The sequence below is a fragment of the Fusarium verticillioides genome, chromosome 6 (assembly GCF_000149555.1).
Source record: "Fusarium verticillioides 7600 chromosome 6, whole genome shotgun sequence".
NCBI lineage: Eukaryota > Fungi > Ascomycota > Sordariomycetes > Hypocreales > Nectriaceae > Fusarium > Fusarium verticillioides.
The window spans coordinates 1,143,201-1,155,746 of record NC_031680.1 but is presented as its reverse complement, the minus strand read 5'-3'; the positions used below and the strand labels follow the sequence as shown (position 1 = coordinate 1,155,746).

The following is a 12,546-nucleotide window of genomic DNA, read 5'->3' as shown; positions in this document are numbered from 1 at the left end:
AGAAGCTCATATCCTTTCATTCCCACCCACAACTTTTCCTTCTTTTCCTCCTTCTCACAACACCCCTCCACAAACTCGGCAACCTACTTTTCTTGCTACAAGAAAATCAAAGATCTAAAGCAACCACCATGTCTGACAAGTCTGACAAGGGCAAGCAGCCTGCTAGAGAGAAATCTCAGGACAAGTGGGCTATAAATCTCGCCAAGTCTGGTGGTCCTGAGATCAAGGGTACAACCATGGAGCAGCTCGTCGAAGCCGGCAGCTCTTCCAAGAATGCTTCCCTCGCTCCCGTCGGTCAACCTCTGTATGTATCAATCTTACCTCTTGTCGTGTTCTCTTACTGACAGTCAGCTTTAGTCCTGGTCTCGGATGTTCCAATAATGCTTCCATGGTCTACGGAGGCCCGCGTCTGTATGTATCTGCACCATCCCGCTTCACTGATCATTACTTACTATCAAACCTAGCCCCGCTACTCATATCACCGTCATCATCCGCTTCCCCCACGGCGACGTCCACTTGCCCTTGTTTGTTGTTGGCCGCTACCCCATGTTCGCTGAAATGTTTGACGGCGGTATTCTCCATTGGCCTGGTGCTTCTCGACGTCAAGCTCATATCATCACTCACTACCTACGGGACCCTAAACCTAAGTACAAGATGGTTTATTTCGAGGCTCTGTCCCATGAGGATAGACTGGAGCAAGAGTTCACCGATGCTCTGGCAATCAATGGTCAGGCAACTTCTTTCAATCTTCCTGGACTTGCCCGTCTGGCTCTGGCCCATATGGAGGAGTATGGGGAGATGATTCCCCTTACCAGGATCACAGTCAACCTCATGGCGAATGGCGAATGGTACCAGCGAAACCGGGCCTATGTTCAACACTACATCACTCGTCGCTTCACTTCTACCTGCCGAATGGCTATGGATTCTGACCGCAGATGGTTCGTCCTCCAAACTGGCGATGCCCTGATCGACGGCCTTCTTGGTGCAATCAACAACCTCCGCTTCCCTGACTTGCGCTTTGCACCTGGCCCTCGTCACTACTACTAGGTCCAACCTTTGAGGAGATTGGGGTCTAATGTAAGGCTACTGGAACTGTCAATGAAGCAACTCTAGATTCTAATCTCGTTCAAGGTCAGAAAAGGCCATCTCGAGACAAGTGGACTTCGCACATGCACTTAATCTTGATCCAGGATGGAACTAATGGCTGTTTCTTTCAGATCAAAACAGAGTCTAACGCTCCCCTCACAAACCATGACGCTGCCAGAGCTGCATTAGACTATGTTCAGCTTTATACCGGGCTGATTGGTATATATATCTTTATACCGCCGCCAAAGGATGGTGGCCTCGACATCGCGAACTTCTAGAGTTGCCTGAAAGCGACATGGGGTCTAATATATGGTCTGGTTCTTGTGCCATAGCACAATAGGATAGATAGACTTCCTCAATAGACACCCTGGATTACATTTATGACTCAATGGTCTATTATTTTGATCTAAGTGGGGTCCATTGCAAAACGCAACTAAAGCTGTTACTCCAAGTGACTATCATTATGATTATATAAATCTGGTTGTCTTTTGAAAAATAGATCAATAAACTTAAGGAAAGTTTTTGGTTATCCCAGGCATATCTCATAGGGTATTAGGTTTAAGTGTGTCTAGAATATGTTAATTCCGGGCTATGTGCGCCCTGGTGTGACTCGACCAATTTAATAAGTGCTTAAAGTAGTGTTGACTGCAGCCTCGCATGCCCTATGGTATTCTTGAATTCAACCTAAGATATAGTGGGAGGATATAGGAGATGAATTCCATTATGAGCTTGATCTTTTATCATGTGCTTCTTGTTAATGAGAGGTCTGGGATCTCATAGTGGGGAATAGAATCTGATTTCAGAGAGTTGATACTCAGACGTCACGATGACTATCCCAATAACTATACGAGGTTCTTATGGGCGATCATCCTGAACTCTTCTAGGTAGAAATTGATTTTACGAATAGGCTATCTGCTAGGCTTGAATCCTTTTCGCCTCTTTCTACTCGAAAATCATGACTCTCACTGTGGCATAACCTTCTGCATCCCAGCTAGATCTTCTTGCAGAGTTGAGTGCCATCCTTGGACACTCGAGCGGCAGCCATACAGAAGCTTCCGAGTAGCATAGACGCGCCCGCAAAGCACATCAACCCAGTAAACCTATCCCCTTCCCGGTCTTTAATAGCCCCTTCGATGGGAAGTCCAGTCAGAGCACCCAGGGCGATGGCCAGGCAAAAGCCTCCCAACTTGAACCCGATCTCATCAACCCGGTCATCCGTGAGGAATACAACACACGGAGGACCCAGACTGACGAAACCGCCACTGGCAAACCCAAAGAGCAGGGCGAAGACGATGATACCACCTTTAGAGGTGTGAAACTCGAGGGGAAGCCAAAAGGCCAGAACAAGAGCTCCAGAGAAACCAGTCACGATGATCATGGTATTGAAGGAGCCGATCCTATCACTTACCCAGCCAGGTACGATACGGCCAAACAGGGAACCGGCGTTGGCAATGGCCAAGGTATACACAGCGAAGTCTTTGTATCCATGAAGCGAGGCCATCTCTGGGAGGTAGTTCAAGGGTGCGAAGAGACCCCACATGGTGAAGAAGCAGCCTAGGACGAAAAACACCCATGGTCCTTTCTTGGATCCGTTGATTTCACTGCTAGGAACGTTTTCTTTCTTTGCTGGTTGCGAGACTTTGCCAAGAGGTGGGAATGGGGAAGTGCAGAGAGCATTTGCGATGACTAAGAGGACTCCTTGTAAGAGTGCAGTCCAACGAACAGCAGTTGCGAAGCCGACTTCTTCGATGAGTCGAGGGATCATGCAGGGGTAGATCACACCTCCTGAGTCCGTGTCAGCCACTTCTGCCGAGGATACTCGTTGCTCATCTTACCCAAACTGCTCCCAGCAGAAACAATACCGACAGCCAAACCCTTCTTTGTAGAGAACCATTGAGTGGCCGTTGCCATGGCGGGGAGAGACAGACCAGCAGCGGCGAACCCAAAAGCGACACCCTGAGCAAGCATAACTTGCCAGTACTTTGTGCAGAGGCTCAGCATACAGACGGAGAAAACAGCCATGATACTGAAGGGGAGTAGTGTCTTGCGGCAGCCATAGACATCGATCATTTTGCCAACAGCGGGACCGAACATGAAGAGCATAAAGATCTGAAGAGTGGTGATCCAAGCCAAGGCCGATGACGACTGGTCCTTGAACATGACTTCCGAGTAGTACATCTGAAACATGCCGCATCTAATACCAAAGGTTAGTGGACGGTTCTAGCGATCAAGTGAGGTCGGACTCACGCGTTAACATAGCCTACGGAGCAGAACTGCAACAAGAACGACCCAGCGACATAAGCCCATGCTCTCGCACCTCCATCAGGGGGGGTTCGGTCATTTTTCTCGGTCGGCTTGTTGCTCTCGAGCTCAGGGGAGTCGGACACGGCGGAGGAGTGCATCTTTTCACAGAAGTCGTTGAGAATAAACTTGGCGCGGTAGTAAGGAGAAGAAAAGGTCGAGACGATTCTTTTGACTTGGAATGCTAGGAGAACAATCGGGATAAGCAGAAGACAGAGAAAGAGATTCATGGTGAGAAGGTTTGTCTTTTATTTCAATTCGAAAGGTTATTCGGATTGGCTTCGTACGAGATCTAAGCAATGTTAGGCCGAGTTTAGAGATTCAAAACATAGAACTTACTATGTTGGCCAATATGATTTATCTCGGTCTTCACTAATATGGAACCTCGCACGAACTTGACCTCGCACGAACTTGACCTCGTACGAACTCCACGGCCGAAGACTAAGACTAAGTTAGCACAGGGGTCTAAGTCAACAGTCGCTAAGCCCAATCCTCGTTGGCTTGGCCAGGGTACCCCTGTCAACGACTGTCATCTCCAACCTCAGTGCAACTCTCTTTTAGCTTGCCACCATTTTTGTTTAATACAATTAGATCTTTGGCCTTGATATTGCTTATCTTTGGTTTGATCGTACTATTGTTGATTTATCTCGACAGACTTTTTCGTAACTACTAAAAACATTTCACTTGGATTTCAAAGTTGAGTCGGTAATGGATGCATGTTGTGATATCAGCTTGAGATATACTTACAGCTATCTACCATGCGCCTAATTATTTGGCCTAGATAACGTCCGTTTTTGACTCGAAGTCAATACTAACCGTGCCTTGATGACCGCCTGTGCAATATCCTGACTCTGTACATTTGACACACGATATTCTTATTGAAAGTTCATACGTCAAACCCCATCATCTGTAGTCAACTTATTTTGGAGTCAATCCGTTGTCTGCTTCTACGGCAGATTATTGACGGTCTCTCTCAGCGTCTTCTTCTCTCTCTCAAGTCGAGCGATGCACTGGTACAGGATTGAGATCATAGTGCTCCCCATAAACTTCTCGAACTCAGCTCTTGTTTCCGTACTCATGATGGGGTCTTCTCGAGTTATTCTACAGCAGAGGTAAGACCGTAGCACGCCTTGTAGCTCCATATTGGTAAAGGGAGGGCTCGAAAAGCGCTTGATCATCTCAGGAAATGCGATTTGGTCTCCGTAGATCCGGGTCCTTTCTGCAGCCAATCGGCCCAACTCTGGTAGCTGGTACTTGGTGCCAATCTTGTAGACATAGATGGCCGTGCGGAAATCAATGGCACAATTTTCTTGGTATGTGCCATGTACCTTTAAGTTGCGGTACTCCCCTTTGTGTATGTAGTGAAGAAGCACATGAGCCACATGGTAGGGAGCATCCGGGAAGACGAGTGTTTGTTGTCCCTTCCAACAGGCGAGGAATGCCGGGTGGTTCTTGAGAATTTCTTCAGGCACGGAAACACAGTTCTTGTTATTGAAGTTGATGATACGAGACGGCACCAGCCATGGTCTTGAGAAAAGGTCAGAGAGGTCTATGGGAATTTGGTATATCCAAGGAACATTACTTACGAGGTGCTGGGTCGTTCCTCTTGCCGATCACCTTCGAGCGGCGGGCACGATCTGTTGAGCCACGAACTCATGTTCGCATTTCGGAAGATATTATACTAGTGAAAGAAGCGGTCAGAGGAGCTCTGCTTTGCTTGTTCATAAGGGCATTACTGCAGAGCGAACAGTTGCGATGTGCAGGATCCGTGGGATAGGTATATAAGGAGGAACTCAGAAGAGACTTAGTCTCTGGCTTCAGTATACGATAGAAGGGACTGGGTAGACTTGTCAATAAAAGGAGGAAATGCTTTTGTTTGAGTAGAAAAAATAGATGAAGAAAGAAAGTGAGAGAGAAGATTATAAGTAACAGGGAGTCATTGTCTGGAAAACATGACGTGGGTCCTAAACAAACGGCAAGCAAACAAACAGAATGCAAACCAATTACACGTTTATGATCATGTGGAACATATGGGATGGAACATCAGAGGTTTCGGTCACAAAACATGGGGTAGTTGCTGGTGAGACCTGGTTCGCTCTATTCGGCAGATGAGAAGTTGAACACTCCTCTAAACAACGCTTTGACTAGGTACTCAACCATTCTTCATGCGTATCGGAGACTCTTGTCTTATATTGTTTTGCAAGTTACCCATTGCTCTTATAACATATTTTCAGCGCGTTTGAGCCGTTTGATCGGGCACTCAATTCCAGCGCCTCACGCCCCGGACTGCATCATACAGTGTCAACCAAGTGACAACCAACCACCGTAGCACGCAGCCTTATCTAGTTACTGAGCTTGATTTATGGGCGCACCGTTCATGTCGTGGAGTCAGTGAAACAATAGCCGTAGCTCCAAGAGATCTGTAGTAACTACCATCGCTGGCTGTTTGGGCAAACCCTTGTACCCTGTGATTGCCCCTGACTTATCGTTCAAATCCAAGAAAACGGCAATCACGTGCAGCATTCCCAAGCAATCACTTCATTTGCTCCGGCTTGTAGTTGTTGAGGTGACTACCTAAGGTAGTAAGCTTACTCGAGGACCGGGTCATGGATTCACAAACATCTAACCTTGGTGAATAGCCGTGCTATTATGTAGCTGACGCCGTAGAATGCAAAATTATGTTACAATACTGTTTCTTTCTTGTGTTCTTTCAATCAGTAGATCAGTTTAGGCCGGTTGTTGTGGCTGGAGTCTTTCCTCCGGCATCCATGGTTTCAGTGTTGGTTGGTACCTGAGGCTCCAGCCATGCACTCGACAAGGAGCGGGACCGAAGCTTTCATCTCGCAAGAACATTAAAGAAAGCCTCTAGTCGATAGAGACATATTTACAGTAGGCATCTTTGCCTTCAAATGTATCATCCTCTCGGAATCGAGGAGTTACAAGTCACTTCATCCTCACGATGTCTGAACTCCCTTTGTGTGTTACAATCATCCTGGGAAAGAAGTGCCACAGTGGATCAATATGTTGTGACTAGTGAATCTCCTTAGATGGTTGCAAGATCTCCGTAGTCTTCTGTGAATGTAAAACAAAGCAAAGATCAAAGCTTTCAGCGGCCCTATAGTAGCTCTGGTGCATGGTCGCGATGGGAAGAAATCCCGGCAGTTGGAGCCTAGGACCATCCGCTACTTCACCTTCTTTCGGCATTCTCACGAACAAAACATTAACGTGGTCAAGGCATACAAGGTCATAGATGGACTGTATTCTGGGGGATACTCTCAGCTAATATTACATGGGTAAGACTCCTTCCCAAAACCCCTCGTGATCATTCATATACTGACAAACTTCATCCCCATATGTCAGTCAGTTCTGTTGCAACCATCATTAGATGTCCATCAGCTCATCATGTTCGTCGTTACATTTCCGTAATCCATCGTTCCAAAAAGTATCCGTCGTTAGAGACCATTGCGGCTTACCAGCGGTGAACACCGGGCGGGTAGTTGGCCAGGTCGAGGTTGATCAGACCGTCAGCTCCAATGATCTTGAGCTTTCCGTTGCTGTCATAGGACTCATCGTCTGTCCCAGCGTCGGCCTCACTCTCAGCCTCTCCAGCGTCGGTGCCTTCACTTTCGCTCTCGACAGCAACTTCGTTTCCAACTTCGGTTGCTTCGTTGGCCTCGGTGTCTCCAACGGACTCCCCCTCCTCCTCGCCCTCTTTGTTGATCTTGGTCCAAGCACGCTCACGGCGGGCGACAGATTCCTTGAAACGCTTGATATCCTCATCACGCTCAGCATCAATGGTCTCCATGAGTTTGCCATTGACTTCGTAGTTGCTGGCGAGACCCGCTTGGACTGCAACCCACTTAAAGTTGAGCTCGGGGTACAGCGGTTCAAGAACGCTGTGGGTGTAGGCCAGCATGTAGGCGGGCTCGATGTATTGAAACAGGCTTTTCATGTATTCAGTTGCCTGGTCCTTCATCTTGGTGATTTCGCTGTATACCGCCTGTGAATAGATGTGGATGGCAAGATCATAGGCACTTTCGAGGTCCGGGCGGAGAGTGAACTTGTGTACCTCATGGAAAGGGACTTTACCAGTGTAGAAGAAACGGACCATGGCGTCGATGGTCTCATTGGGAGCGAATGGGAGAGAAATGATACCCCATTTAGTGACTCTCTGGAGGAATTCAGGGCACGTGTGGAGAATCGCCTCGGCGTGGACGTACTCGACAGTAGGGCCCATCTCGCCCCCCTGCATGGCACCAAAGTAGATGGCAACCTTGGCGCTATGGATATCTCTCGTCAGTACTTGTTGGCGTAAGTTGGTAGAAGTGTCAACTTACCCCTCGCCAGTCAGTCGCTCCGCAGGTCCAGGTTCCTGCATGTTTGCTATGCCTTGGAGTGGAGGCAGTGACCTAAGTTAACTTCAGCACACGCAAAAAGAAACAAAGAATAAGAAGAAGTGAAAAGGCCACTCACGCTTTTGTTTGTTGTTGCAGTAACGTGAAGAGGTTGACTTCGAGCGGAAGTCGAGGAATGTTTTGAAGGTGAAAAGAGGAGAGAGGAGAAGAAGCTCGAACGCGAGAGAAATGTTTTGATATACAGTAGGTAGTGCGGTTTGACGTGTGACGAAAAAGGCATCGGTGCCCTGGTGACCTATTTTACAAGGCACACCACACTAACAAAACGTCATTGGCCTCCTAAACCAAACACTCATACGCTACTCTCCTGCAATCCAGGTATCTGGTCCTCTAAAATCATCCTGCATGAGCACTGAGTGCTTGTCTACAGGCCCCATGCCCTTACAGGAATGTGTATGTGCGCTCCCTGCTATCATCCCCCTCCATACAGTCCAGCATATCTTACCACCCTGTCTCCCAATCTTCATCCACAGCTTGTCGTCGCTTCTTAATGCTCTTATTGACCTTTAATTATCATCCCTTCGCATCTGCGTTGGAGGGGGATGAAGCAGGCCCATCCATGACTCGGCTGTGCATCGTTGCCTTCGAGTGACGCTGACAACTCTGACTTCCGACAAGCGTTACACGCGTCTCGCCCTTCTAATTATGCTTATTATCACTCTCCTCACCAGGGTCATGACCATGAACACCTCGTATGCATTTATACTCCAACCCCTGACTGACTTTTCACTTTGGTATCTACAACTTGTACGCAGTAACTGACTACCGCAAGTCCTCGACGTGCTTTCGGTGCGTAGCGCGCTTCTAGGTCGAGTATCGATCACACTGTTTCCCCAAACGCAACATCATAGCAGTAGAACTCCTTAGTGACGGTTCGATACTTGGCCCCCTGGAGCTCTTTGCTAGTCTTGAGCCACCGGGAGACATCGGACCTTACCAAGACGGCAGTTCGGATGCTGCAGCTCGCCGTAACTCCCATTCCTTTCGCTGTGCCCTTTATGGCTCCGGAAGGCCTCAAGGTGCTTCAAAGTCTAGAGGCGCTTTCTCGAAAACCGCTGTGTTCCAGACCAACCTAGCATATTTTGCAAGATGAGCATCGTCACCACCTTCCCATATACTTGGGTCTCTCAGGGGCCTTTGCTTGACACGTTATTTGTTCCTTTGGTAACCTACCTTGCTGACAAGAGCGCGCTACAGGACCCTTCAGCAGTCCTGCTTCAACAAGTATGCAACTCGCCGGGATGGCTTCTTGACTAATACGACAACCGCAAAGAAGTGTACCTTCCTCACCATCAGCTATCCCAACTCTTATGGACCTTGAAGCACCCTCCTCGGGAAGCAATTGGTTGTAAGATTGAGGAGTGCGCCCCAGGAGACGAGTTCGAAGCACCGTGTTGCCGCGGAGGGCCCCTGAGTTAGCCAGACAATCACTTGGACCTTGGAGGTCAATAAATTGCCTCCTTACCGCTCCCAGTGGAAGAGAAGCCCATCATGTGAGCTTGTTTAGAACCGCAGCGGCGCTCCAGCTCTGTCATGACACTCTCAGGGGCTGGCCTAGTTCGGTACGCTCGACCGCCGCTGGAGACTGTTGCATTCCCACAGGACTACCGCTATTGGAACAAACCTATTGTTTTGACAGTTTAACGACAACAGCCGATAGCCTCGAAGTTAAAGAGGCTCAGGGGTTGGGCACTCTTAATCCGAGACATGCACTCTCCTGTATAGACGTAACTACTCCATCAGGGGCTTTCACTATTCAGTCTTACTCTTGCAGGCACTCTCAAAACAGTAAAACTACCCAAGTGAATACCTTTCTCATTGTCGGGGGTACTAGGTGGTAGAAGAAGCCAGCAGGCTTGAGATGTACTCTCCTCATCCCAATAAGAGGCCAGGATTCCATTAAGTTCCTATCATTCTACCATTTCAGTTGCATTACCGCTGACCCGCGCTGTTTAAGTAGCCATCATTGGCATACTCCCCCCTATGATCAAGGTCGACGATCCCCGATGTCCCTCGAAGTCCCCGCCACTAATATGTCTTCGCAGACTTCCAAGAAACCACCCTTAGAAGCTCATCCCAAGTTCAAAACAGAAGACATAGTTACTCCCAACCTTTGCCCCATCCGGCCGAACCGCTCCATGGATCCAAGAGAAGAATGCCATCGGAAGACCGTCCCTTCTTAACTTCGTTTGCGTCCTTCCAAACCCACCACCGAGAGTCCAGCATATTCCAACTCCAATTTCATCTCAATAAACTGCTGTGGCATCACCGATTTGGTTCGAATGTAGATCGGCGGTTTGTCCCGTTCTTTTTGACGGATTCACTACGATCTCCCCTTACCCCTGAGTCTCGAAAGCCATGTGAACTTGCTTCCATTGGACTACACCCACCATCTTATTGCGGCACGGGGATCTTGAAAACATCTTCTTGTTGATCACATTCTTATACCCAGGCAATCTGGAAGATTGGGGGATGTGTTGACAAGGTTTCTCTCAAGTACCAAAATTTGTGCCAGACCAACGGAGACTCGGGCAGGCAGACCTTAGCTTTGGCTATGATTAGACAATCTTGCTGTCGGTATTCGAAAGGTTCCCCGACATGTTCTTGGTGACATCACACCAGTTGCTCTAAGCGTCATGTCGGTCAGCGATGAAGCACTCCACTGCCGCCATAGCGGCCCTGGACGAACAAGCGAATAGAGTCTGTTCTGAACCGAGAGCTGAAGACTTTCCGCTAGCCGTATACTTATTGGCTTCTGAATCAACACGCATGCGAGCTTCCAATCTTCCTAATACTGAGAGGTCACGGCAAGCTATGGGGAGTCTTTTCCTGAGTGCCCTTTACCGTGACAGGATGCACACTACCAGGTAGGTGAGTCCTTGCTTCTCCTTGGCGGGCCAGATCTGATTCATCCCTGCCTCTTTGGTGGGAGCATTTGCTCCTAATGAATTTCTGCCTCTTGACAGTATGGGATTCCCTTCTACCAGCGGTGTACGGGGGACTGTCAGGCTGTCTGCTGAATCCAGTAGAGGAATAATGTTAACCCCAAAGCAGAGCAGACAGCCCGAACTTATGTCGTACCTTTTGCTTCTCCCTGGCCAGAATACCCTTGCCGCCATCTCCAATTCGGTTTCCCTGCTCGAATACCTTGTTATTGTCGGCCTTCCTTATAGCATCGACGGTTTGACCCACGTATGGAGCAGAATGCAAAGGTCGTAGGTGAGGCATTCCTGCTCTGGCGAGGGTTGTGATGTTATCGAGTACATTTTCCTATAAGAACATTGCGTGAGTAAGATCACCAGATATGATGGGCTTATACCATGTACTTCGAGGCTAAGCAAACGTCTTCTAGTTCGCGGTTTATATATGCCCCTCCTCGTTCCCTACAAATAGTGTGGGAGGATCTTTCAAGTCAAGATTAATACTCCCTTCGCCTATATATCCCTCGAAAGTATCTTGTCCCAGGTTCAATGCTTCAAATCAAGTTTTTAGGTCGGCGTGTCGGCATCTCTGGAAAGGATACAGCATGCTTCGACCCCACGGTTGGAATGCTTCTTGGGGGACAAGTCAATACATACTGGGAAAGTCCTTTGTCGTGGCTGTCGTATGTTCCTCCCAGGGCTTACTTCCAAAAACTCAGCGCCTGGTGGCCAGCATCTTCCAGGAGATGCATGCCATATCTTGTTAATTGGAAAGCTGCAAGGGGCTCGAAGGGAAATTTGGTCTTCAGGACGGTTCCAAACTGAGTCCATAGGCCAACAACATGTTGCTTTCTTTGTCTCTTGCGTGTTTTCCTGAACCGCGAGGCGATTTGAAAGAGTTTGACTGAAGATATCATCACCACGAAACGAGATAGCTATACATCTCTTATCTCCAGGCAGGATCTTTGGTCAAGCGCTCCCTGTGTATGTATATTGATACATTAGCCGGCGCAAACTTGCTTTGTAGGATTGTTGGATGCTAGAAGCTTACCCTTCTTATATATACTTGCAGGATCCCAGAGACACAAGAAGGAAACAGTGAGATGGAAGCTCAGGTCTTGCCTCACTTTCCAGTGAAGATATTCCAGTCAACGTGATCCAGCCAGGTCGGGAAGCACGTGCGTATCCCGGATGGTAGACTCAGCCCGAGGCTCGCTCTTCACCCACTAGATCTATACTACATCATTTCCATGCCTCTCCATCATTGGTAACATCACAGCTGTCTCAACGGCATCATACCGACTGCTAGCCCTCGCGAGCCAAGTCGTGAGAGACCTGAATTGCCTATTGTCTCCGGCGAAGACGAAAGACACTTCAGGGCGCTTCAGCATAGGGACAAGAGACATAGTGTTCAATTATAATAGATTTAGGCGCTTCCTTCTCATATCCAGGTGATACATGAGAACCTCGTCTGCAGTTTCCTGCAGAGATTGTCAGTTCCTAAGACATACGTAACGAAATCAACGATCCTACTGCGCCAGCACAACGCCAGATGCGATATACAGTGCCAATGTTATAAATATAGACTAACACGGAAGGTTGAATTGCCCGATTGTAAGCGTATATGTTGTATATAAGTCAGGGGGCAATGACAGCTCAAGGAAAAGGAAGAAGTGGGAAGCAATGAGATATACATACCTCAGGACCGCATATAGAGGGTCAGTGGGAGTCTGGTTTTCTTCCGAAAGGGGTGCCAACTCGTCACGAAACTGAAATGCTTGTTACTATTTTGGCAAATGGAAAATATGTCCCAAACGGCAAAA

At 48.2% G+C, this 12,546-nt stretch overlaps 5 protein-coding genes across 5 annotated transcripts; 1 reads left to right on the top strand and 4 right to left on the bottom strand.

The window, feature by feature from the left end:
• Nucleotides 1-128: 128 nt before the first annotated feature.
• On the top strand, nt 129-1,047 carry FVEG_02421 (hypothetical protein; the record flags this gene model as incomplete). Its single annotated transcript, XM_018889677.1, has 3 exons — nt 129-304; nt 358-411; nt 465-1,047. 3 exons carry the CDS (start codon nt 129-131, stop codon nt 1,045-1,047), a joined length of 813 nt encoding a protein of 270 aa, XP_018745878.1.
• Nucleotides 1,048-2,077: 1,030 nt separating this feature from the next.
• FVEG_02422 (hypothetical protein) lies at nt 2,078-3,617 on the bottom strand (the record flags this gene model as incomplete). Its single annotated transcript, XM_018889678.1, has 3 exons — nt 2,078-2,871; nt 2,922-3,280; nt 3,334-3,617. The coding sequence occupies 3 exons, from the start codon at nt 3,615-3,617 to the stop codon at nt 2,078-2,080; spliced, it is 1,437 nt and encodes a 478-aa protein (XP_018745879.1).
• Nucleotides 3,618-4,334: 717 nt separating this feature from the next.
• On the bottom strand, nt 4,335-5,044 carry FVEG_02423 (hypothetical protein; the record flags this gene model as incomplete). The annotated part of the gene is made up of 2 exons (XM_018889679.1): nt 4,335-4,914; nt 4,974-5,044. 2 exons carry the CDS (start codon nt 5,042-5,044, stop codon nt 4,335-4,337), a joined length of 651 nt encoding a protein of 216 aa, XP_018745880.1.
• Nucleotides 5,045-6,856: 1,812 nt separating this feature from the next.
• FVEG_02424 (hypothetical protein) lies at nt 6,857-7,765 on the bottom strand (the record flags this gene model as incomplete). Its single annotated transcript, XM_018889680.1, has 2 exons — nt 6,857-7,667; nt 7,725-7,765. 2 exons carry the CDS (start codon nt 7,763-7,765, stop codon nt 6,857-6,859), a joined length of 852 nt encoding a protein of 283 aa, XP_018745881.1.
• A 2,664-nt stretch (nt 7,766-10,429) lies between these two features.
• On the bottom strand, nt 10,430-11,030 carry FVEG_02425 (hypothetical protein; the record flags this gene model as incomplete). The annotated part of the gene is made up of 3 exons (XM_018889681.1): nt 10,430-10,596; nt 10,787-10,811; nt 10,884-11,030. The coding sequence occupies 3 exons, from the start codon at nt 11,028-11,030 to the stop codon at nt 10,430-10,432; spliced, it is 339 nt and encodes a 112-aa protein (XP_018745882.1).
• Nucleotides 11,031-12,546: the final 1,516 nt, after the last annotated feature.